The 27,182-nt window shown below is 39.8% G+C and overlaps 1 protein-coding gene across 1 annotated transcript; it reads right to left on the bottom strand.

Annotated features, from left to right (window-relative positions):
• Window positions 1–27,182, bottom strand: IFITM10 (interferon induced transmembrane protein 10; the record flags this gene model as incomplete). Its single annotated transcript, XM_083349692.1, has 3 exons — window positions 1–150; window positions 25,833–26,265; window positions 26,953–27,182. The coding sequence occupies 3 exons, from the start codon at window positions 27,180–27,182 to the stop codon at window positions 1–3; spliced, it is 813 nt and encodes a 270-aa protein (XP_083205818.1).

The following is a 27,182-nucleotide window of genomic DNA, read 5'->3' as shown; positions in this document are numbered from 1 at the left end:
CTAGTAGTCAGTGAGTGGGTATCGTAGGAAGATAAAGACAAGAATGATGCAGAAGGTGGCAAGTGCCGAGCTGGTAATGTTAAAAAGGCGGGCGGTCTTGGCATCTTCAACAGCACCATTCAAGTCGTTGAGGAGTTTTTTATCTCGCACCTGGAAAGAACAAAGAAACAATTTTGGGGACACAGGTTAAAAAAAATAGGAAACTAAGAAATAAGGATGACTTTAAAACTCTGAAATCGAGAGCAATTGTCCAGGACCATTTCTATTTTGCAATTTTAAGTGAAGTTCTGACTTGAACACAGTGAACAGAAAGACCCCGACATTTGCTGCTAGTGGCTCATATCCAACAATAATATTCCCTCTGGCTGGAAACCCTAGCTACTTCTTTCAGTTTCAAACAGCGAGGGCAGAACTGCTGTATTTTGGTGGGTTTTTTTGTTTTTTTCTGTAAAGAAAAAAGCCCTCTCAATGGGAAGGTGGAAGGTGATAAATGGGATCAATGACACAGGTGAATGGTGCTAATTAGCTTTGCCTAGAAGAAAAAAATAATTGTAAGGGCACTACAACTCTCAGCAATCCAGGAGTTTCAAAATCTGCTGCTTTGGATGTAGATCATGGGGTGAAAATGAGATGTGGGCGAATATGCCATTAGGACCTTGACATGGATTGAAGTGTCATGTGAGGGAATGGGTTTCATTGTACACACGTTTTATTTTTCTGAGATTGCTACTTCATGGTCCTGAAACCCAGAAATGTCTCCTCTTCAAGTTATTTGAAACATGAAGTCTGTATATGTTTGTGTGTGCATATTCTGTGCTAGGCAGACAACTGCAGTCCTTTTCAAAGAAAAGGTAAAACATGTCACAAGTTTTCCTTGCAATAAGAAGTCAATGATGAGACAAACAGAATATCAAGAGAATTGAGCTTGCAGGATCTTCTACAGAACATCTACAGTTTAACCGAGGGCAGGGCTTTTCAACCTTTTCACAGATTGTACTACTTTTAGGACATGAGAATATTTGAGAACCACTAGTGCTTAGCAAGGTGTCAAAAACTTGACTAAAAAAGGGGAAGATTTTGGGTTTTACTGATTATGTTCATTTGTTATTATAGAAATGGCTAGTTTATAATATTATGGAAAAGTAAAAAGCTGAGGTTCAATGTTAATGCTTCCTTCTACTGCAACAGAGGAAGTCAGAAGTCAATGCCTTTTCTTTTTCCCTTCTCTCACCCTTTGCTCGCAAAAGCCCCCTCTCTCACCGTTTGCTTACAAAGTCTCCTGCTCACTCTTCCAGTCACCCACGTTGCTTGCAAAGTCTCCCATTCGCTTTCACTCACTCACACATTGCTCACAAAAGCCCCTCTCTCACCCTTTGCTCGCAAAGCCTCCTGCTCACTCTTTCACTCACTCAACATGTTGCTCACAAAGCCTCCCACTCTCTCTCTCTCTCTCTCTCACTCATCCTTCGCTTGCAAAGGCCGCTCCATCGCTCTCACTCACTATTTCGCTAAGAAACGCCTCTTCTCTTCTCTCTCTTTCTCTGTGTTTTTTTCTCTCCCTCCCCTACCCAAACCTGCACCTTTTATAGCTTCTCCTCTCTCTGCCCTCCTCCTCCTTTTCTCTTCCAGGTGCGCCGGAAGCTCCAATCAGCATGTAGCTGTGTGCGGAGACCCCGGGGCTTCTGCTGAGCCCTGCAGCTCCAGCTGATCTCCTCCAGGCCTGCGCGGCATCACTTTAGCTCGTTCCCTCCCCCACTATACATGGCTAGGGGTTGTGTATCACCAGCCAGATGGTACGCGTATCACCGGTGGAAAAGCCCTGACCTAGGGGTAGAGAAGATAAAATGGTTTCTTAGGATGGATTGATATATTACCTTGCACATCACGATTATCCTTAAGACATGTTAAAGCAGCATATTTTGGAGTGATTCAAATGAACCCAATATATTTTAGAGTAAGAGCTTAAAAATGAATAGAGTGAGAATCCAAAGTTGTATCATTGAGAATTGTTCCAGGTGTCCATACTCTATGGGCATGTGGATTTAAATTAAGGTAGATGTGATTTCAAGTATGCCTAAAAATTCTGTACATTATACAATTCTGCTATAGTGCTTGGTCAATGTTTTCATCAGCTACAATCCACTTCATCAGCCATAAAAAGCATTAGTCACAATTGGCCATTCATTCTAGCTTTATTACATTAATTAAACTTTGTGATGACATCGAAAGTAATTCTTGTGGTACTTCATGCTCAGACTTTTATAACTGGACCTTTAAAAAAATGTATTTTAATTCAGTAGCCTCCTAATGGAATTTCAAGAATCTAGTGACCTGGAGACCAGTTTTTGTCATAATGTCCTTGTTTATCTTGAACTCTCACAATATTCTGTTATTGCTACAACAAATTAATATGGCAATCTGATTATCATTATTTTGCTCAATGTGAATCCAACGAACAACTAACCTGGCTCTTAGCATGATTGCCCAGTTGCCATAAATCAATTCACAGGGTCAAGAGGGGAAGTAGTATATTCTGGAAAGGCCAGAAAGAAGCTAATTGATCCCAAGGGGTCTCTTTTATTCCAAACATCCCAATGATCCTTGCCCCACAATATAAATGGCTGAGCTATTCCCTTTCCTATTCAGTGGATGCAAAAATGCCAGCAACCTTTTGTTGAGAATGGCAGGGTTTGTATTGCAACCATCATCCACACCACACAACTTTAGACAATATAATTAGCTATCTGCTCCAGTCCATTAAAGATACAGTAACAGATTCCAGCTGCAAAAAAAGCAAAATGTTGCAGCCAAGTATATTACTCTGTAATGCCTGTCAGCAAATAAATAATCAATACAAAATGCAATCTGGGAAATTAGCCTCAGTGAAGAATCAGCCTGAAGCTTGCAGCATAAAAGAGTTTTTGACTACCTGCATCTCCCTCACTTTGCAGAGGCAAAATCTCTGAGAGATTGCAACAGCGTTTTATCTATTCCCAAAGAATGTAAAATGGAGGACATTAAAGCAAGTTCTGAAGAAGGCTCATCAATATTCATGTAAATTGAAAATGGATAAGTTGCAGGGAGGCTCTCTGCATCTCCCTGAGAGGGTGATACATTCCTGAAGGTTGAATTAAATCATTTTGTCACTCTGTATCTTGAATCTATTTGGCTTTATCTAACCCTAACAATAACAAATATTCCAGAGAGGGACATATGATCGCAATTGATTCATAACACTCCTCCACCAGTGTGACCTAAGATTGGCAGATATTAGAAAGAAAAGCAGTCTGGCTGGAGCCAGATGGATCCTTAGCCATGTTAATAAAACAGCTTGCCATATTTTTAGCTCTGATTCTAAACAACTCGACCTCTAGTCCCAGGTCCAAATTTAAAACACATTTAGGAGTCAGAAAGCAGGGCTTTTGATAGTGTAACAAGGTTACACTAGAACATAAGCCCCATTGCAGTCTGTATAAGAATCTGCAATAAATACATTTAACGGGGGCTGCGATAAAGTATAGGTAGGCCTCAACCTATAACCATCACAGAGCCCAAAATTTATGTTGCTGAGACCTTTTTTAAACGAGTTTTGCCCCATTTTACAACCTTTCTTGCCACAGTCATTAAAGAGAATCACTGCAGCTGTTAAACTAGTCACACGGTTATTAAGTGAATCTGGCTTCACGTGACCCCGGGACACTGCAACCGTCATAAATATGAACCAGTTGCCAAGCGTCTAAATTTTGATCATGTGACCATGGGGATGTTGTAATGGTCATGTGAAAAACGGTCATAAGTCACTTTTTTCAGTGCCGTTGTAACTTTGAACTGTCTCTAAGTGAACTGTTGTAAGTTGAGGACTAGCTATACCTTCTCTGTGTCTGATGACATTTTGAAATGGCCAAAAGGCTCTTTTGGACCACAGAGGAGGGATGATTGACTTGCATCGGCTTCTTTCTGGAAACCAGTTTCCAGTTAGCAATAGCACTTAGACTTATATACCACTTATATATAGTGCTTTACAACCCTCTGTAAACAGTTTACAGAGTCATCATATTGTCTGCCTCCCCCCCAACAATCTGGGTCCTCATTTTACCGACCTCGGAAGGATGAAAGGCTGAGTCAACTCTGAGCCGGTGAGACTCGAACTGTGCAATTGCTGGCAGCCAGGAGTCAGCAAAAGTAGCCTGCAGAACTGCATTCTAACCACCGCACCACCCAAGCTCTTACGTTAGGTTTCTTTAATGCATTTAACTTGCTCCATAAGCTGGTTATCTGTATGTCACGTATGAATCTTAAAACTTTGGAGAAAACCATTTTATTTGCAATTTAGGACAAAATTGCCAACATCTGATGAAGTAAACTAGTTTATGGGAAAATATGTCATAGTAACTTGGTTTAGCCTATAAAATGACTTGTGCTGTACTTACTTCTTCTACCTTTATGCTAGGTACATATTAACGTTCTACCATCACCTATTTTTTCTAACTAAAAGCATATGTTAGTCAGCAATGCTGAGAGTGGAATTACTATTACTGCTATAGAATACTGTACTAAATAATCACTATTTATAAGATTACCTTTTTGTACTATGTGGAAAACCCATCCCAAATGACTTAGATCTATAGGTTAGACTGAGAAGTTGAAAAAAAATATCCCAGAAAGAGGTATTGACAATTTATTGCATTTTTGTGCCCTTCCCTGCAGGCAAAAAATTCTCCATGAATATTACCATTAGTCACCAGGAAATTAGCTCAACTTTAAGAACATCCTATGGATTCCTTTTCAACAAAAACAAGAAGGTAGCTTCTTTTACCTTAGGTTAGTGTAGTACAATATGCAAAGCAGGCCATCGTGTTTACTTAATCATTTTTATTGTACTTAAAAAACTTGGCTTGACATTAATGTGTGAATTAAACCTGCTTATTGGCACTCTCAGCACGCCTGTAACTAAACACCAAGAGCGAAGAGTACCCAATCTTTTTTTGGCTAGTGGGCACATCTGGAAATTTGCACGTATATTATCAGTACTGTGGCTGCTGGGAATGAGGGAGGGAGCCTGTCCATTCATGCTATGCTAGCAGGGCCATTTCTCTCTCTCTCTCTCTCTCTCTCTCTCTCTCTCTCTCTCTCTCTCTCTCTCTCTCTCTCTCTCTCTCTCTCTCTCTCTCTCTCTCGTACACCCAGACGGGACATGGCATTGTAAGATATTAGCTTTAAGGTCTGCAGGAACATTGGTGTCCTGGGTCATTGTTTGGGGATCCCAGAATTAGTACTGTAAATCATTTACTCTAAAACAGTCTTTCAAATTGAAACATATATACTGAACTATTGTAGTTAGTTGAATTTTATGGCTGGAGGCCTTTGCTATGGACAAGGAGACTTTGATTATTGTTTTGCTTAGTGTCTTCCACTGGATGAATAGCCCTTGCACTGAATAAGGCTAGACACCAGATGTCAGTGGTGGAGCATGTATAGAAAACCTTTTGTCCTCTTAAGGCAGCAGAACTGCATAGATGAAACAATTATTTTGGATGAAGTCCAAACATAATTCCACAAGTTCATACATGTTATTTCTTTATCATTATTGTATTATATGTAAATAAGTTATTACTACTGTTAACGTGTTAAGTTATGAGGTAAAGCCGTCTGACAGAAGAACACGCGGGAATTTTGACAGCTGTCAAAATTCCCCAACAGAATGCAAGCGCAAACCGGTTGACAGCTCGCGGCTGTCAAAACAACGCGGAACTGCCCAGCCACGAGGAGAGAGAACTGTCAGAGGCAGCCGAGATGATTGGAGAAGAGAACCGCGGCGCGAAAAGACTGATCCCTGATTGGACCAGCTGGCCGGCTGCCGGCTATAAAAGCCGAGCCGTCTGTACCTTTTTGCCTTGTTCTAAATAAACCTTGTTGACGAGCCAGCTGTCACTGAGTGGTCATTCAGTCACTTCACTGGCGACGAAGGTGGGATACGCTCCACTGAGCTGAAGTCACGGCCAGGGAAGAGAGTTCCCGGCCGGCATAGCAAGTCACTGGAAGTTGCAACTTCCACAGCGGAGCGGACCACCGGACCCTGACAGCATGGCAAAATTCGGACGTGTCAGGGAGTTTGACACCCGCCATCCAGAGCGATGGGAGTCGCATCTGGGCAGGTCGAGGGCTTCCTCTTAGTCAGTAAAATCACTGACGATAGAGCAAAGGCCGCCACGCTCCTCTACATAAGTGGTCCCCCGGTCTACGATGCCGCCGTGGGGCTGTTCAGCCCTGTGCCGATCGCCGAGGTCCCGTATGCCGAGCTCATCGACCGGCTCAACAAGCACTATATGCTGGCCCGCTCCAAACTTTACTGGCGGGTACAATTCGCCCAGAGGATGCAGCGGCCGGACGAAGCTGCGAACGACTTCATCGCAGGAGTCCGGCACGCCGCCCGAAGTTGCAGTTTCCCGGACTTGGAAGACTGAATCCGGGACCAAGTAGTCATAGGGCTGAGAGACGAACGTCTCCAAACAAAGATCATATCCAAGCCAGATATGAGTCTAGCCGAGGTCTCCAGAGAGATCATGGCTTACGAGGACAACCACCGAAAAAAATCAGCCCAGACTACGCCAGAAAACCACAGAACCGTATACCAGGATGAGGCGACCTATCACTGTATTCACACACGTTTACCTGAAAAAACAGCCTCCAATATATTTTGTGAACCGAGAGTTCTGATTCTCCTCTAAGGCTTTATTATTTATCCCTGCAATCCAGGGAGGAAATTTTCCTAGAATTAAATTAGCATTTGAGTTTCCTTGCTGGCAGCACCAACATTAGAGGTTCTTCTTCCTGTAAGAGTTCATGCCAGACCTTTGAGGTAGGCCAGATCAGGAAGACTAGACTCTACAGGAAGGCTAGAAATAGAATCTGACAAGGCAAGACAAGAAGTAATGGATAGAAGATCATTAATGAGAGATCCAATCTAGAACTAAGGAGAAATTTCCTGAAAGTGAGAACAACAATTAACCAGTGGAATGACTTGCATCCAGAAGTTGTGGGTGGAGGTTTTCAAGAAGACGACGGGCAACCATTTGCCTGGAATGGTATAGGGTCCTCTGCTCAAGGGGGGGGGGGAAGGGGAGGCTGGACTAGAAGACCTCTAAGGTCCCTTCCAACTCTGTTATTCTGTATCTGCAACTTCTCTTATACTTCTTATAGCCCAGTGAGGAACCTGGGTCTCTTTTTCAGACAATCTCCCTTCTCTCGATAGATTCTGACTACAGTATTCACTTCTAAGCTATTTCCATGGCTTTCTTCATTCTCTGACTTGTTTTAAAAAAAAGCTTTAGCCCTATTTGTTACATCAAAGCCTCCCCCCCCCAGTCAAAATCATGTCATTTAAATATTGGCTATTTTAATTTTGGGGCTGTGCATTTTATTTTCTGGACATCGTTGTTTTATAAGGCTTTTCTATTTTTAAAGTACCCGATTTCTTTTAGAATGCATATGAGGATTTTGTGATTATTGTTATGGCTTTATATTGGGAGCTGTCATGGCTTGGCTTGTTTTAGAGACAGCAGGCTAGAAATCTGTTAAAATAAATAAGAAAATAAATCACTGGTGAACTTGGTGCTTGTTTGGCGAACATTCTCCTCTAACTATTGCTGCACGTCCAAGGATGCAGTTTGTGTTTCCAGCACACCAATTTCTAAAGCCTGAAGTTTATTTCAGGCCATACAGCAACACCTCGTGCATCCTAAATACGTGGAATCTTCCATTTCGTTCTTCTGTAAAGATAGTTCTTGCTTAAAAATGTAGTCTGCTTGCTCTTGGGGGGGGGGGAGCTCATAAATGTTTACACAAATGCAAACACAAAATCCTTAATAATAAAAAAAAATTCTTGTATGGGAAAAACCTGTCTGAGAGGGGGATGATTTTTCTTGCGGAAAATAAAGCAAGTCGACTTTTGTTTTGCTTTATCCAGTGTCCTTTCGCTGCATCTGCCTGTTCACAATCCACAACTGTTGTAGTAAACAGGAATCAAACCATCAAGGGGCACGGAATTGGAAAGTACATTGATGAAGGGGTTCAAGGCTCATTGGGGAGAGGAAGAGGGAGAGAGAGAGAGAAAGAATTAAGAGAGAGACCGAGAAAGGCATATAAGCATCCTCTGTTTGCTTTCATAGTGAGAGCTGAGATTTTCTGATGGCTCCCTTAAAATTGGGGAAACAACAGATACTTCTAAGCCTTGGAAAACCAGCAGCTCCACTGAGAGGATTAGTCGACTTTCAAAATTTGGCTAATCTGCTTATTCCTTTGTGTAGATTAAAATATCATAACTGATGATAGGAAAAAGCAAAACCTGAATTTGGAATACATTCACAATAACTATAATTTGCAATGAGAGTTTGAAAGAGGATAGTTAATTGCCAGTGACTCAGATGATACAAGAAAATAATTTAACGTGCTAGCAGACCTAGTATTAAAGTCGGAGTCACCATATTCAAACTTATGCAAAAGATTAGAAATATAATGACCAAAACCAAAAAATGTATCCCACTTTCTCCATAAGAGTTCCAGGTAATTTACATGAACGTCTTGTTTTATATTTATCTCCATAACTAAAACTAGACTTTGGGGAGGGGGGAGGTGATATTGAGCTGAGGCAAATACAGGGCAGACATCACCTACTGAGCTCTGTTATCAAACAAGGATTTGAAGTTGAGTCAAAGTCCAGCACATTCATACAAAATTTCCCCTGTGCTCCTTCCAACTCCTGTCCCTTTGTTGTCCATCGCACTGAACAACAAGAAATGGAAGTAGGCTAGATACAAGGAAGTAGGGGAAAGGGTTTGATCCCGTACAGAGGAAAGTGGAAGCAAGGTTGGGAGAAGTATAGTAGCTGGGCACAGGTGAAAGAGAAAGACAGATGAAAGCAAGGAGAGAGAAAAGGTATAAAAGAGTGACTGGAAAGAAAGAAAGAGAGAGAGAGAGAGAGAGAGAGAGAGAGAGAGAGAGAGAGAGAGAGAAAGAAAGAAAGAAAGAAAGAAAGAAAGAAAGAAAGAAAGAAAGAAAGAAAGAAAGAAAGAAAGAAGAAAGAAGAAAGAAAGAAAGAAAGAAAGAAAGAAAGAAAGAAAGAAAGAAAGAAAGAAAGAAAGAAAGAAAGAAGAAAGAAGAAAGAAAAGATTTGGGCTGGATTGCAGCAATGGTTACTAGCTTCCAAATGGTGGGTGTGACCACATGAGAAAACTCCATTTTTTTCTAATGCATGCAATATACCCAATGCATCTTGATGAAGGATGGCGCTCCTGATGTCCAGTTATGAATGCTGTTTTAAAACCAGTGACTGTCATTGTGGACACCCCTGATAATGACAAGAGGCACCTTTTCTCTATTAAAGTGTTGGATGCAGAATAATGTATTAATGTTGTGGGAAGAGCAATTTTGCTTACATTTTTTTAAGCTAGAAGAGTCCTTCAACAGAGAATACTTTTTGGCTTGCAAGATATCAAAGATCCTAGCTTCCACAGAATAGCATGAGACTGCTCGAGTTGAAACTGGACTTTGGTTGTGCTTCTTACATATTGCCAAAATGTGGCAAAACTGGCAATGTTATCTTTAGTTTTAGTGGAGTATGCTGCAGTATGCATGGATAAGATTTAAGTTGGTTATGTAGTCTTAATTCTTCTGTACTACTAAAACCGAAAGCCTCAATTCACCAAAGGCTGTAGATGATCTTCTCATCGAAAGGTAATATCTGTATCTTCCCAAGAGACATTTCTTCTTGCTCTTGGGAGCCATTGTGTGTATTTTCCTACTGAGATCCAGGGCAATGGAGGTTGCTTCTCTGGAACTTGCAACTTTTCAGTTGCATTAAAGCTCCCAGACTCTCTTATCAGCAATTCCAGCTAATGGCAACAGATTCTAACAGAAGAGCTTTGATTTCCTACAGAAGAGCTTTGATTTCCTACAGCTGGTTTAGACTCCTTTTCTGCTGAGATGTGCAATGAGTTCTTCTGTCCATCTTTGCAAATGAGTTTGTCATTTCATTTCCCCTCTTGCATTGAAGGCAGGGCAAGCTTATGAACACAATGACACATCTGACAGAAGATGTGCTTTGTGCAATTATTTTAAATATTATTACAGCTGGGTTTCTTCTTGTCTGCCTATGTGCCCGGGCATTGTAGTCTTTGCTGTCATTGCAAGAACTTGTGTTCTGCAAATATCCATTGGTTGGGCAATAGAAGGAGAAGAATTACAAACTTTTCCTCTAGCTTAGAATCAGGTTATATGACATTTCAGAGTTAAGCTTCTGCTGTGGTTGAATCTGTATAAACATTCAGCATGAGAATGGACACTTCTAATATAGAAAAGAACTGCATTCTTGTAATTTTTTGGTTTGCTCTTTGCACTGATTACAGTAAGCAAAAAACAGATAGAAGATTCTTCAGTACTTTTCCCCAAATGGAGCAACACTTGAAGGCTTGCACCAATCACCTTTCAATAAGAAATACCAAATCCTTTAGTAAAGATTGCAGGTTATTTTTAACATGAATGAGGACTCACAAGCTAACTGGATAGATAAAACTCATGTTGCCTATAGGATAACCTTCCAATTTGACGATCTTAAGTCCAAAAAGGAATAGGAGTCAATGCATCAATAATCCTTTTTATCCAGCAGCACCAATACAATACTAACAGCAATGCACAACTGCTTGGGCTTGTAAAATATCCATACGAATGGACTTCCTGCATGAACATCTCAGATGCTATTGAATCCAAGTTGTATCAGATTTTTAATAGCATGGGAGACACTTTTAGATCTATCTACATTATCACTATGCTAGCTTTTGCTTTGCTTTGTGCCAATCAGATTTTTCTCACTAAATTTTTGCTTTAATTAATTTTTAACCTCATATTTTTAAAACACATAGGGATTACAATAATGCAAACCACAAAATTGCAAAATGGAAGTTCTGAAATATATATTATACCAACCACCAAGGCATAAGACAATGTAATTTAAAATCAGCACTTGTAATTCAAAATAAAAGATGTCCACTCCCTCTATAAATTACCATATTCCCAAGAAGGTAGATTAGACAGTGAATGTGAACTAAAATGATATGAATGCTCACTGATCCAGGTTAACTTTCCCTAATATAATGCATGTAAGAAATCCCATAATTCTCCACCAGCACATTCAGGATCCTTGAGAATATCAGGACATGTAGCCCTAAGATATCTGATAGGCCCTAGCTTGGAGAAGGTCAATCAAATAAAACCAATTCATAGTTGCCAATGTTAGGATTCTAGCCTAGCCTCTTGTATTCACGCTAACCTGTTGATGAGTGTCAGGCACCAAGAATTAGGACCATACATTAAATTGTAGCACAGAAGATTTATTCAAGACCATACATAAGAATCTAATCAACTAATGTCAGCACAAAATTGGCACTAGGTAAGAATCAAGGGAAATCAAGGGGGGTCTGGACTTGGAACATTTGTGGCAACGTAAGGACTCTAATTTATGACATATTTAACTTTGCACCCAGCTCTGCCTGCTCTTATTCTACAATGAGACTAAGAATGTCTATAGCTTTTAATATAATTGTATGCTTTACAGAGTGAATTTACCTGAAGTAATTTCAAATTATCTGATACTTGCTATGCTACTGCCAAACTTTAGAAAATCCCCACTATATTTATTCTTTTCATGGTTCAATAAGACAGATAAGGTGACATGCATCACTGAGACACAGATTCTGTAGACCAAATACTTTTGTACACCAAAAGCTTCTCAACGGTTCCTAGAGGGATTGCAAAGGCCCACAACGAACACTAGAAGACCCAGATTTCATTAAAGAATGATCTCTGTGGATCTAGTTTCCATTCTGTAGCTTTTAAGAGATCTGTATAAAGCTATCAAAGTCATATGTGAATTTATTTAAAATGTAAAGGCCTTGCTCACTTCCAATTCAACACTTTGATGCCAAATCAGAATTTCTTATCTCCTGGGGGGGGGAAGAGACCAGTGGATAACCCACTCTAGGACTTTAAATATCCAATCAATTAACTTCTTGTCAGGACCCACCCCAAACCACGTCTTAGGAAGACAAAATTCTTGGAGTCAAATCTATTCCAAAAAGAATCTTTACTATGACATGCTTGGTTGTAGGAACGAGACAGGACTTAATATTATTCCACGAAGTAAACCCTTATAAAGAGTTCCCGGTTTAAACCCCCCTTAACCCCCATTTGGTCAGTCCCCCATCCTTTCTCTCGTATCATCCATCTCGTGGGAAAAAGGAACTTAGGACTCTTCCTGTTTATTGCTGTCTTCCGTGACAAAAACCAGATGCTAGCCCCCCCTTTTGTTTCCCCAGTTCAAAAGGCTTCTCCTTTCCTTTGAAATGCCTATTGCCGGTTCAATACACATCTATTCTCTTCTCTTCGGGAGATGGCAGAATCCATGGAATAATGTTTGAAACATTCCATTTATGAATATGATATAAATGGATTCTGACACTTCTCTTTAGAAATACACTGATTTCACTTCAATTAGGATTATCACCAGGTAAACAAGTAAGCAACAGAAGACTCTAGAGGGACAATTTGGCCATGACAATTGGAAGGAAAAGGAAAAGAGAATACTAGAATTGGGATATAGAATACTTTTTTGTGAAAAAGGGAATGTGAATATATGGTAGACTTGTGAAGAAAAGGAAAAAAGCATTTCTGCTCTTAAGGCATATCAAGGATGTGTAAATTTTTAGGAAAAGCGAAATAGTTTTTTGCTTTTCCTAGAGATTTAAAAAGAAAAGTTACTGCAGCTATAGCAAAAAAAGCACTGATTACTCAGAGCTTTGAAAAAGACTAATTTTGGAATGGGGATGCAGGCAATTTTGAAAAGCTTGCAATCCTTTCAATAAAAATCAGGTGTGTAGTATAAACATGCATGTTTAACCTTTTTTTTAAAAAAATTGAAGCAGCAGGGCTTATCTTATAATTATCTCTGAAATTACTATACAGCAGCATGCTAGAAAAATTACATTGCATAAGTGATAAAATTGCACTTGCTGTTCTTGAAAATGTCACGATTTCCCTCACAGTTGTAGCATTGTACGTTGATGTACAGAATAGAAATACTCTTTCAAATCAGTTGATTCAGTGAAATGCACCCAGAAAAAGAAAATACATTGTGAAATATATCAGCATAGCAGTGTTTCTGAAACAATACGGTAGGTAATTACATTAAAAGTTCCTCCTTCCCTCCCATTGTCTCAATTAAGAGTCATGATAGGTTATAAGAATCAGTAGGAAACATATATCTAGTAATAAAAATTACTAATAAAAATTACAAAATACAATAGTAACAATAAAATAGGTAAGAGTCATAATAAAACCAAGTATCAAGATAATATAAGCAAATTAATTTAAAATAAATTGAAAACCAAGTAAAGTAATAGTGGAAATAATAACCTAGTCAATTAAATGCTCTTCCATCTTCAGAAGCTTCCAGAACATCAGAAGGAATTGAACATAACGAGTTCTAAGGGTAGGCTATCCCAAAAGACCAGGACAGAAACAGCATCTCCTGACTTTATCTCCTTTTATTTGTTGAAGACATCATCTTACTATACTAAACCTTATAGGAAGCCCACTGCTAAGAAGATTGAGGCCACTAAGCTGGTCCAATAAGAACTTAGTGTTTTCCTTTGGAAAACAGAAGAGGACCTTCCATCTAGATCAGGGGTGTCAAACTGCCAGCCCACGGACCAGATGTGTCCTGCCAAAACAGCACCCACCCCATTGCCTGCAATGGAAAAAAAGTCACGATACGTCGCAACACATCACGTGATGTTGAGACTTTGACACCCCTGATCTAGATAGTTCATGGTATATAGAGGAACTGGCCTAAGTGACACAGTTGGGGTAGTTGGTCTGCTGAAGTACAACTGCCCCTTTCATTTTACTCCTTGGCACTTGCTCAGCATTACTGCTATGAGGGAGAACAGAAATATGTTTCTGTAGCCACTTTTCTTTATTAAATGATCTGCAGCCCGGACATCAGACCTACAAGGTAGACCAGTTTGAGAAACCAATGCCACGTAGATCAGGTCTGCTTTTATTGTAGCAGTTACAGATGCACCTCTTTGGTGTCACCTGGTGGTTGATAGATTAATCAGGTACCTATGAGCATCCTTCAGGTCCACTTCTTTCTTACATACTGTCCTAAAGACCCTTTCTTGAACTCTGGCTCCAGGAACACTTGTGCAGCAGCTGTATGTCGGCTGCACAAATCCAGGTGCCTGCTACCTTGCAGTTAAGGGAAACGAGCTCTTGGCTGCTATGAAGTTGTCAGTAAGTCAACAGCTTTTGGTTAAAAAAAAAGATCAGAAAAGAATAGATTGGCTTAAACCTTACAATAATCACACGGTATGCATAAAGTATGGTAATTGATGTTTCCCAAGGATGGGGATGGTTCAAGTGTCACCCAGGGAACATGTCAATCGTTGACCTTACATTGTTGCATGGAAGAACTATATGGACATCAGCACAGCATGTTAAAGGCAAACTGTGGGAGCAGCATGATTCACGCCGACATGACTTCTTCCCACCTCTTAGATGGGAGGGAACCACTGCAGAGATAAGTGTGGATGAGTCTACAGATCTACTGTTCACAGATCTGAAGATACATTTTAAGTAATTATTCATTACTTATGCCCAAGAAGAAGGCAATAGTTCTTTCATGGCTCTCATTTGGAAAGGATTTTGGTTAGTAGCCTGAGGCACTACATGCTCTTTTTAATTTCTCTCTGGTCGGTCTGACTGGTGTGAATGGTTCCTTCTCCCTGTCTCTAATGATGGCATTAGAGACAGACTCTTTATCAGTTTCTCTTCTTAACTCCTGATCTCAGGAGGCTACTGAAATTATAGTGCTTTGCAATTATTTTTTATTTTATTTTATTTTAATTCCATTTATATCCCGCCCTTCTCCGAAGACTCAGGGCGGCTTACAAGCTTAGCAGTAGCCTTCATTCAATTATGAACACGATCCCTGCCCCACCTGTCTATATTTACTTTGCTAACTGCAAGGCAAGCTTGATGTTTCTTAATTTCTATAAATCTTTCTTGTTCAAAGAAAAATGATAAAATCAGGGCTTTTTTTCTCATAGAATGCTCAGAACAGAGTTCCGGCACCTTTTTTGGATGGAACCTTGTAGGGTAGGCAAGGTGGGGCGTATGACATGTGTGAGTTCCGGCACCTTTTTCTTTTACAAAAAAAGCACTGGATAAAATTATGAGAACTTGCCAACTGGATTTCTTCATTAAGAACTTGCTACCAGTTGGCCAACCACCTGTGAATGCAAGAGCTAAAAACTCTTTTATTTCTCAGAGTGCACACTGGAATGTCAACATTCACTAAAACTGTAATTAGAAGTAACCCCCCCCCCCCTTATTAAGAAATAATCCCATTGGACTAAGTAAGCAGCAGGCTTGGCTTACTCTGCATGTTCCCATTTGCACTGGGTGTCCTAAGCTACAATTTCAAGAGACCTAAAAATCTGGGTTTATATGTTTTGCTTCCTACCTGTAAAAGAATGTAATAGCTGGTTCATATATAGATATTTATTACTAAGTGACTGAATGAAGAAATGACATACGACAAAAGCCACAAAAGAAAAAAGAGAGAAAATGGTCTCTTAGGCATATTGCCTATAAATGGAGACAGTTCAGGCATTCAGATGTAAACAATTGATAGGATGAAGCTTGAATTCATATTTATATTTAATACAAAACACAAACACAATTACAGGAGTCAATAAGTATCAACAGGGAAGAGGAATTTTTTAAGATATAATCCCGAAGAAAATTATTCTTTAAAGCTGCTAACTACCCTGAAAAGGAATCCTTCATTGGCACAATTTAGATTGGAATTTTACACACAAACATTTCCTATGTTTGTAGGAATGGGCTCTTTAATAGGGACTGGACTATCAAGAATTTGCAGCATGGGATTCTAGAAGTTCTCTAGAATGTAGCAATGAACAGATTCTAAACACACATAGAGCCTTAGATTTGAAATATAGGATTAGCAGCAATCCCAAATGAAGAACGGTATCACTTTGAGCACAGTACAAGACTGGATCCACAGATCATACTGAGGTTACTTCTTTTTATACCAGGATTCTATGTCAGTCTGAAAGCAGCCCCCAGAACCTCAAATTTCAGTGATGGCAGCAGTAGTAGACAATTGAGGTGATTTATCTCAAGCTAGGGACGCAGTGGGTCAGTGGGTTAGGACACTGAGCTTGTCGGCAGTTTGGTGGGTCGAATCCTGAGTGCCGCGTAACAGAGTGTTACTCGTCCCAGCTTCTGCCAACCTAGCAGTTCAAAAGCACGTAAAAATGCAAGTAGAAAAATAGGGACCGCTATGGTGGGAAGGTAACAGCGTTCCGTGCGCCTTTGGCGTCTAGTCATGCCGGCCACATGACCACGGAGATGTCCTCAGACAAGCGCTGGCTCTTCGGCTTTGAAACGGAGATGAGTCAGAAACGACTAGCATGCATGTGCGGGGGAACCTTTACCTTTACCTTTATCTCAAGCTCAATTGCAGTACAGCTGAAGTTGCTCACATGCTGCAATTCCTTTTGATTTTTGGAAAGAATATTTACCTTATTCTTCCTTCTGGTTACTGTGAATCACTTGATTTCTCATTGGTTGGATTCACTCTTAATGTTTAGTGAATACAAGTAAAATATGGCCAATCTATCTATAATGATCAAATGATAACTACTCAGGAACAAATCAGTTACTACCTGACATTGTAACTAGATTATTGCTACTGATATATAAATTAGACTTAAAATAACAATTTAAATAGTATGGCATTTTTAAAACTGGTTTGTTTATTAGATTTATTTACCACCTGTCTAGACTTGCAGAGACTCTGGACAGCTTACAACATTGAAATTGTTGGTATTTGCCAAAAAGAAGCAGATCCTTTTAAGTCAATTTCTTACTGTCTAAACAGACATTTGCTAGGTTTTGAAGGGCATGACAAAAATGTCATCGTGTTAATCAAAGTTAATCAAGATATCCCTAGACCCACAATTGCATTTACAGAATGAATAAATATGCTTTTGCCACACCAATTCCACCTGCTGAGAAAACTAAAACTTTATTTGGTAAAAATAAATATGTTATCATCAATATATCCTTTCTCTCTCTCATTAGGTATTATAGGCGATAGTATGCTCATTGTTGAGTTGTCCTAGATCAGTGGTGGGATTCAGCCAGTTCGCACCAGTTTGGCAGAACCAGTAGCTCTTTTTTTTGTTGCCCAGGACCAGAATGGACTTCTGGAAGTGGCATCCACACAGAGAACCAGTTGTTTACATATTTGAATCCCACCTCTGTCCTAGATGATTAGCTTGGAAGCCTCAACTAGAAAAGAACATACAGCAGAGGATCCAAAAGGAACAGCAAACACGATTAGGAGACTGGAGACTAAAACTTTATGAAAAATGGTTGCAGGAACTGGGCATAGTTAGTCTAGTGAAGAGAAGGATCAGGGGTGACATCATAGCAGTGTTCCAATATTTGAGAGGCTGTCACAGAGAGGAGGGTCGACCTATTTTCCAAAGCACCTGAAGGCCAGACAAGGAACAATGAATGGAAACTGATCAATAAGAGATTCAACCTAGAAATAAGGAAAAATCTTCTGACAGTGAAAACAATCAATCAGTGGAACAGTTTGCCTTCAGGTGCTTCATCACTGGAAGTTTTCAAGAAGAGACTGGACAACCATGTCAGAAATGATATAATGCTAAAGCAGGGGGTTGGACTAGATGTCCTATAAGGTCCCTTCCAATTCGGTTATTCTATTATTCTATTGCTTTCTTTGCTGTTTTTCTATTGAATCCATCACACAGTTTAAAATATAGCCTTTGATCAATAAAATTCTTTCATATTTTCCAAGGAACCTAAATGAAAATGCACCATTGGCCTCTGCCCTGCCTTCAGGCTGCATTGTCTAAATTATTTCTCTATACTATTTAACAAATATATTTAAATGTGAGATACCACCTCTTTTTTGCAACTTAGTCTGCATAACCCCAAGTAGTTTGAAAAAAAATATGTATTTTTTCCCCAAAACTGATACTATCACCTCCTATAGCAGGGGTGTCAAACTGGCGGCCCAGGGGCCGGATGTGTCACTCGCAGGCCACGCCCACCTCAGCTCCGCAAAGGCAAAAAATCGTGATATGTCACGATATGTCATGTGATGCAATCGAGTTTGACACCCGTGTCCTAGTATAGGATACTTGTCACATGATTCTATTTCCTATGCTCCTGTCTCTATCTTGAAGATTTTTATGCCTTCAACCTTTGTCACACAGTTTCTTTCTGTATTTTTGAAAAGATGTTTGCATTTTTCCATTTCTCTCAGCTTTTCCTCTCCTATAAAATCAAAGCCTAAAGATAGAAGAACCCTAAAGGCTTTCTGCAGAAATTACTGATAAAAAAAAAACCTTCCAACTTTATGCCATGTAGAATATTGTAATAATGGATCTTAACAATCCATCATAGTGACAGCTATAAAGATGCAAAAGTTGTCTAGTCTAGCACATGTCCTCGCTAACGTTTCTTATATTGTGTTTAAATGCAAATAGCTATATTTCTCTGGTTTGGTGGACCTGACTTAATGACTCATTTATCTTTGCCAACTTGAGTAATTTTTTTTCTCAGAGCTGTTATGATGGCAAAAGTTTTGGTCTCTATTTTTCTCAGGAAGAATCCTAACATTGTTTTCCCAATAGGTTTTACATCCAAATTATATTTAACTAAATTAAATTTAAGTAAATCAAACTTGCAGGGTATCTTCTTCAACCTTTCTAGCTTTACCAAAATTGGAATAAAAACTACTTCATTGCTCTGCATCAAAATGTAACGGACCTTTGGACTTGCTTTTTTTTCTCTCTTAAGTTTTTGCTCTAAATTTTCTTTAGGTTCGTAATTGTTATTATTAGAATGAAAAAGACGATTATTTTTTTTCTTTTCTTTTTCAAAGTTCCATTTGAAGGTTTGGATCCCTTTGAGTTTTGGATGTCTTTTGGGGGGCTCCTTCTACATATATTGAAATCTGCCGTGTACAGATAGCCCATTTTCAGTTCCTTTCTGATTATGCATTGTGTAATGTTTTCTTTCAGCTTCATTTATAAGTGGTTTAAGCAGTGTTAATGCCATGCTTTCATTAAAACTAAATGGCTCCCCAAGCCTCCTGCTTCCAAAAAGTATTTATGTCCAGAGTTGGTTCTAAGGCTTAGACAACGTCTAAGGCATGATTTTAGGGGATGTCAAAATTGAAAAGACTTCCAAAATACACTATATGAGTATAAAATCTTATAATCTTTCCTCATTCCTTTAGGACTTTTTCTTTGTATGCTTTTCAAAAGCGACTATCCATAAAGTTGGATGTGACAGATGACAACATTCAGGTCCTGATGTAATTAAAATCATTTACTGTGATTCATACTGTAAAAGTTGAAAATTTCTGAGAAAAATAAAATTTGCTCAGGGCTGAAAATTCTAAGTATAATGCTCAAAGACTCAATGCAAAAAATAGAAGATACAAGTTGGCACTTTTTGAAATTCCTAAAAAAAAAGGGAAGATGTACCAAACCATAGCAGTGCCAAAATATGACTTTGCCACGTGTGTCAAAATGTTAAATGCTGCCCCTGTCTATGCATGTTTTGAACAAAGAAGATGTGTCCCAAAACTGATGAGAAATGGTGGTGTTCAGACCAGGATTTAATTTGTAGCAGAATTCTTCAGCCCTAGAACTTCGTTGCTATCCCTGATGAGTTTCAGAATACCTCAGTTTTTACAAACTTCTTTTCCTCTACTACCAGTATAAAAGAACTAGACTTTGTTAATAGCCACCTAGAGGCTTGGGGGGGAAAGCTTGCAGGACATATATGATGCCTCTCAGATACTTGTCTCCTCCATCATAACACATTAATGTTCAGTCTCCTTAAACATAAACATTTATTTTTCTATTTGCTACATTTTTAGCAAACTTCTCCTCATAACAGGATTTTATTGATTTATTTTAAAAACTCTGATTTTCTATTTTACGCTGTCAAATATTCCACGTCTCCCCACTGTTACATTTCTGGTCAAACACCATTCATGGCAGAATCACTGCCAGTTTGATGGGATCCTCAATTAAGGATTCTCTGATGGGTCTTGGTAGAAACTGCAATGGTAGATATGTGACTGGAAACAGCGTTCTCTGACAAACAGTACCGGTATGTTCGGAATGCCACATTAACTTTTACTTGCCTGCGATCTACCTTGTAGGAAGTCAACAGTGCTAATTCAGAGCCACACAGTATTGACAAGATGCTATTTTTAAAAAAAAATAACAACTGAGATCAAGGTACAGCGTCTTCTACTCTTCTTACAAAAGAAATCCACTTGAAACCCCATTTTTCCATCCTTCTTTTCAATTCCCTCTCTCCCCAAAATGGCAACTTCTGGGTGAAAATAAGTGATGGCATTTTTATCTATAGGTTGGAAAGGAATTAAGGGAATGGCAGAATCAATCTCACCTTCGCCACATCACCTCACCTTTCTTCATGCAGCAGACGCTGCACATAAGAAAACCAAATATAAAATGGATATTGGTCCCGTTTTCAGTTGCAGTCATGCTGGTACTAATTTGTTGGTGTTCATTTGCTTATCCAGTGAAAGATAATGAAGAATTAAGAGATACTGTGAAGGGCAGGATTATAGGACGTAACTCTATGCCTTGAAAACAAATGACACTGATTACACAAAACATGGATCAAATGCTAGAATATCTTGGAACATGGATGAACACATTTAAGGCCTATGGAATCTATTTTGCCATTTCCAAGAACCTTACCACTGAAAGCCTGACGCAATAGTAACATAATCAGAACTAAGATATTCAGCATCTGGAAATTCGTTTTGATCTCACAACTGAATTCAAAAACCTGCACACCAAATACGTTTCTTGTTGCCCTCCTCTTGGGGTTCTTCATTTTAGTCACATATTTTTTGACAAGAGAGATTATTATTGTTGTTAAATAACAGGAAGCCAAATAGTATTGAACTATTGCAAATCCCACTATCAGTAAGTATTGAATTATCTTCTCCTGCTTAGATTCTTTTTTAATCTTACCCTCCTTTTGGGGTAAAATGATTGTTCAGGTGTCTATGCTGATAAGCTTTAGATTATAGCAAAATGTACTCTTGCTTTTCCATCATTCTAGGTCATTCAAAAATTCTGTAACTGAATAAGCTAGCCAATTCAATATAAACCCAGCTTTTATAAAGACACTGAACACAAATGCAATAGCTCTTCCCAGTCTCACCGTCCCTTTGCTAACAGTATTGTAATGCGAATGAAACTATTTTCACTCAGTGTTCTTACAAGCCCTTTGGGCAGAGACATTTGTCAGACTGTAACACTTCACTTTTACCAGTGAAGGCCTTCAGATTTCTTACCCTGGCAAAGATATTAGAAACAGCCACCAGTACAGTATGTTGCACAGACTTAGCAAAGGTCAGAAAGAGGAGCTGTCAATTAGCTTCCCTCCTGTCTACCGCAATGTCCTGGGGATGAACTGTTGATCACATGGATATATCCATTTTGTTTTCCTAGCAGTGGTACAGAAGTTGTTTGCTTTCTTTTGCAACTTTCGAGTCTGGTCTACACTTTTCAGGGTGTTTCTAATAGTCACCCATCCATCTATGAACCAGATCCGTGCCCATTTAAGTTTTCAAGCTCAGCCGGGGCTACCCAGATTCGTGGTACAACTTGGGATGGAACTTGAAAAAAGAAATAAACCTGATGTGGGTGGAGAAAAAGAAATGTATCCAACACCCTTAATACAGTTCCCTGTACTTTTATACACTCAGTAAAGCCTCTGGTTCCATCCTTTTTTTAAAAAAATAATAATAATTTTTGCATGATAAGTTTTATAAATGCAGAGTATTTTACATTTGAATGTGCTTCAAAGGTTGTACAGTCCCTTTTTGCCCCCATTTCTCCTTCAACCAATAAGCTGGCTTAGAAACAGGAGAATAAAAAATAATTTATTAAGAATGCGGGCATGCTATAAGAACATTTACCACCTGTGAGAGAAAAACTATAGGGCCTAAACCTCAGGTGTAAAGTCTCCCTGTGTTAGGTGCCTAAGGCTATGTGTGTCCAGGGCTTTAGAACAAGGCAAAAGTAATAACATACAGGCAGTCCTAGGTTAAGAACACTTGACTTAAACACAGCTCCTAGATATGACGGGCTGCCTATTACAAAAAATGATGGACAGCATTCTCTTTCCTGAAGCTGATGAAGTACTGAAGCCGTGCAATGCTTGTAGGAACCGCTGAAAACAAGCCGTATATTAAAAAGATGCAGTTTCAGCACTTTGTCAGCTCAAGGAAGGAGAATGCCATCTGCCATTTTTATTAATAGGCAGCCTGTCATATCTAGGAGCTGTGCTTAAGGTTATAAGTATGAGTTCCAATTTAAATACAAATTTCAGTTAAAGATTTAGGGGACAGAATTCATTCTTAACCCATGGACAGCATTGTGTGCATTTGTAATTTGGCTCAGGACAATTATTACATGCCCTTAGATAATAGAGTAGTACTTTGTTTCCTACACTTCAGTTCACATGCAGCCATTAATCTGAGATCTCTTTGCTCTGAGACTGAACCTGGTTCAATTAGACCCTACTATATTCTCCAAAACACTAAAACCAAGGCATGTGCATGAGCACAAAACTAATGAGGACTGTAGAAATGTCCAGCATGAAACACAGGAATGTAACCTGAAATAGTTTGATAAGAAAACATGACCTGGGATCATGGTGGTTACGTGACTAAGAGCGATAACTTAACAGCCAAGATTGTGCACAGCCTAGAATTCTGGATTTGTACCGAAATTCAACTCTGTCCTCAATGCTCACAGATGCAAATTCGATACAACAGACTATTCACAACTGTTCTCTATTGCTATAAGAAGAGCATTGCATTGATCCATTTATCCACAGAGGACTGCCACAAACCATACAAGGAACATGAGTTAGGGCATGGAATAATACAAAAACAGGAGCTGCAATATTACACTCGGAGCAAGGGACCTTATGATCAAAACAACTTTCCTTCATTTTTAAATGAAGTCTTAAACAGGATGCAAAGCCACTTTTCAAAGGATGCTAGTGGTAAGCCATGTATCTTGGGGTTAGCTGCTAAAGGATGCTAAGCCTGTACAGCTGTTGGCTCAGCGCATTAAACATACTCAACCTCCGGAAATGTCTTTTCAAGAGACTATTGTAAAGCAGACTAATCACACATAATGCAACTGAGGAATGTAGGCCAATCATTGCGCTTCCCTCTACCTACTTCCACCCCAGCAAAAAAAAATAAAAATAAAAAATTGAGGAGCATAGGAACCCCTTTAGTCTGAGTCACGTTTAGGGTAATCAGCTTGTACTGCTAAAGAGACAGTGCGCTAGCTTGGAAATGATCCCACTGCCCTCTTGCACAATTTACAGTTGCTGGACACAGGCAATTAATTGATCCGTTTCTGTGATGAAATAAATAAATCCTGTGTTACACTAAAATAGTATGCATACTGTCTGTGAAATATATTATATGTTCCTTTCTAAGGTCATTCTCAACTCCTCATTCCAGTTTATTAAAAAAAGAGTAAAAAGGGGAAAAAAAAGGTGTGCGGGGGGGGGAGGGGGGAAGAGAGCTACCATTCTGTGATCACTGACAGATGATCACAATTTGCTTTTTGGCTGCATTCAGCAGTGAAATTCCTGGAGTCCAGCTGTCTCATATTCCCCCTGCAGTTACGAGAAATAATTACAGCAGGTTTGCTGTGTTTAGAGGGTTACGTTAGAAAATATTACACATGACAGAGAAGCTCTGAGGACAGATTCCCCCCCCCCTTTAATGAAACCATTTCCAGTTTTGTAATGGCTAAATAAGCCAGACTTTTCATAACTATGTAACAGTCTGCAGGTTCTCTTTAAATGAACTGCCTGAGTGCAGGCTGTTGATTTCCCATTTTTAAACAAAACTATTCCAGGTCTACTTTTCTGATCCATAACACATGCCATATCCATACCTCCTCCCTCTCCAATGGCTTCCATTATTCTAGTTAGGAATTCTGCAAGAAGGCTTCCATTTCTGACCTTGTCTTTTATGAGTCCCAGGGGAATGATGCTCGCCTCTTCTTTGCCTGGGTGATAGGCGCAGCAACTGTGTCTTTCATCCCTTCCTATTCTTATTTTCCCAAGGAAGAAGGTTGTCTATGGAGGGACCAGCCTGGTCTCATAAGAGGTTTAGAAGTCCTTCAAAAGGCAGGCTTAGAAGCTGACAAGTACAAATCTTTGCTCTTTTTCCTCAAAGGATCCTTTCCATCGGTTAGCCACTCAAATTCTAGGAATAAAAAGGTTTCTTCCTAAAGATCAGGATCCAGTGCCACGGGTTTATGATTGATTATATAGGACTATCAGGTCTGTACTGCAGAACTCTGGATGACCACTAGACCATAGCAATGGGTTGGCGTTTTCTGAATTTGTCTGCTGCCATCTAACAGTCTTCCAGATGTTTTCAACACAAGGTGGCGACCTTAATCTTAAGCTCCTTTTGCCATTACAGCGTTAAATACAAAACATTTGATTGGATGACCAAAATCAAAATGATAAGATTGGATGACTAGCAAAAATGAGTAGAACCTGCAACATTCCTGCCTTTTAAGATGAGAATTATTTTGTCTACATATATGCAGTGAAAGTTTGAAAGTACTGAAGAGGAGTAGAGGCAGAGCATGAATGTTTTACAAGCAGATCTATGTTCTGTTCCTGAATTCTTGAGAGATGTCCTAGGCAGCGGCAAACCAGTTAAGATGAATCCATTACCAGTTAAGATGGGTTCATAATTATCTAATTATAATTCTCCAGTGCTTCATAAACAAGGAGAATTAATGAGAATCCCTAGCCCTAAGGCAAAATTACTCTACTAATGTGGATTCTCTTGAAAACTATACTTTTGTTATGAAAATATTGATCTATTCTACATGTTTAGTATAAAGTATGCAAATTGATCAAAAGATTGCGATTAGAATATAAAAAAGGCTTCTGATAGTGGTGGCATGATGACAATGGCATGAAGAAACTGCATCCCACTAGGAGATATATTCTTAAATCCAACCCACCCAACTTGTTCTTACTATTATACCCAGTGCTTTTTTTGTAAAAGAAAAAGGTGCCGGAACTCACACATGTCATACAACCCGCCTTGCCTACCCTACAAGGTTCCATCCAAAAAAGGTGCCGGAACTCCGTTCTGAGCATTCTATGAGAAAAAAAAGCCCTGATTATACCCCACCCATTGTAAAATTAATTCATCTTTCCTGGTTAGTCATGAAACTGAAAGAGGTAATTGAATTGCAACGAGCAATTTAATTTCTTATTGCAGCCATTAGACAGTATATCATTTCCTCTGTGAGGATGACTCCAGGATATCTCCATCCCACCCCATCTCAAACAATCAGTAACCAGCAACACTCCTTTTCATAGTATTTTTGTATCACAGACCTGAATTCACAAATAAAATTTTCCTATTAGAGAATGTCCATCTTAATATACAAGATGGAACAGGATCAGTTCTCATATCCGAACTGGAGTAAATTAGCAACAATCAGCTGAGTCTTGTTAAAAGAATATAGACTTAACTTCAACTATGGGCCTCAACCCATGATGTTTAATCATAAAGGACTGAGATTCATACTTACTTTCAGAGAATATGCCAAGGCAATGAAGCCCAAACAGCAGAAATTGAGGTATACAAAGTTGAAGATGGACCAGAGATAATAATCATTCACTTCAGTGGTGTCTGGATAGATTTCAATTACAGCAGTGGGATTAGTCATCGTTTTCTTCTCCACTGAGTGTTTGCATTGCCCCGGTGGTCTCAGGCTGTCCCCTTTGCAGCTCTTGTTCTCCATCAGGCACACAGCAGAAGAGGGAGCCAACACAGGGGTTCCTTGCTGTATGGGGGGTGTCTTGGAGATGCAGGCAAAGCACCCCTGCTGGGGTACATGAGGGGGTCTTCGAGTCCAGAAAGCCCCGTCAAGGGGACACGGAGGGCCCAAGGGGGGTTCCTGTGGTCTCTCCGTGATGGCAACCCCCAGTTTACACAAGTATATCCAAGGAAAGTATGTTCCCCTGAGAATGAGAGTGATGGAGAAAGTGGGGAGGGTCAGGAAGGGAAAAGATGTGAGTGATAAAAACAAAATACTGGGATGCAGGAAATCAGAAATAGAAAAGAGGCAGTGGAAAAAGACAAGAAACAGAAGGAAAAAGAAGTAAGAAAAAGAGGGATTTCCAGGCAAGGAGAAAGGAGAAAAGAGAGGATCCTGTTTAAACACATGTACCACAAAGGAGTATTCTCTAGCAGACAGAGCAGTCATTAATGTATGCAGCAGTGTAACAGTTCCTGGATTCCCTGCAGCTGGGTGTCCCAGCTCCGCAGTAGGCTTGGCTTGCCGTCCCCAGCTTCCCACACAAAACGGCCTCGGAGTTCATTAATTCCCTGGGAAAGGCTAGGAGCTTGACATTTCGTCACATGCCTTCCCATGCCCTCTCTTTCTCTCCCCCTCTGCTTGGTTGGCTTCCTGCTCCATTTCCCCCTGCTAAAGTACTTTGCAGTCGCATCGGACAAAAACAACAGCAGTTCTCTCATCGGTCACGCCTGTAACATCATCATCATCATCATCATCATCATCATCATCATCATCATCATCATCATCCCCATCTAGAAACTGGACAAGGGAAGAACACTTCCAAAGAGGAGAGAGCGTGGACTCCGGGTGAAAATGACACTCTCCCTGCCACGAGACTCTAGTATCTTACCCCCTACCCCGGCTCCAACCCTTCTCATCCACTCTGCCCATCTCTTCCGCGGGACTCTCCTGTCCCGCGTCGGCATCAGGATCGAAGCAGCCCGGCCGACTGGGGCGATGCAAGCCAAACCGTTCCTGGAACTGACTGCACAGCTGCGACAGAAGAAAAAAAAAAACAAACCCGGCCTCCCGAGGCGTATTTTCCCCTTGCTCGGTCTCTCTGCCCGCTTTGCTGAGCAT

The sequence above is a fragment of the Vipera ursinii genome (assembly GCF_947247035.1).
Source record: "Vipera ursinii genome assembly, chromosome: 1".
NCBI classification, from domain to species: Eukaryota; Metazoa; Chordata; class Lepidosauria; order Squamata; family Viperidae; genus Vipera; species Vipera ursinii.
Note: the sequence above shows the minus strand (reverse complement) of the source record. Positions and strands in the feature narration are given on the sequence as shown.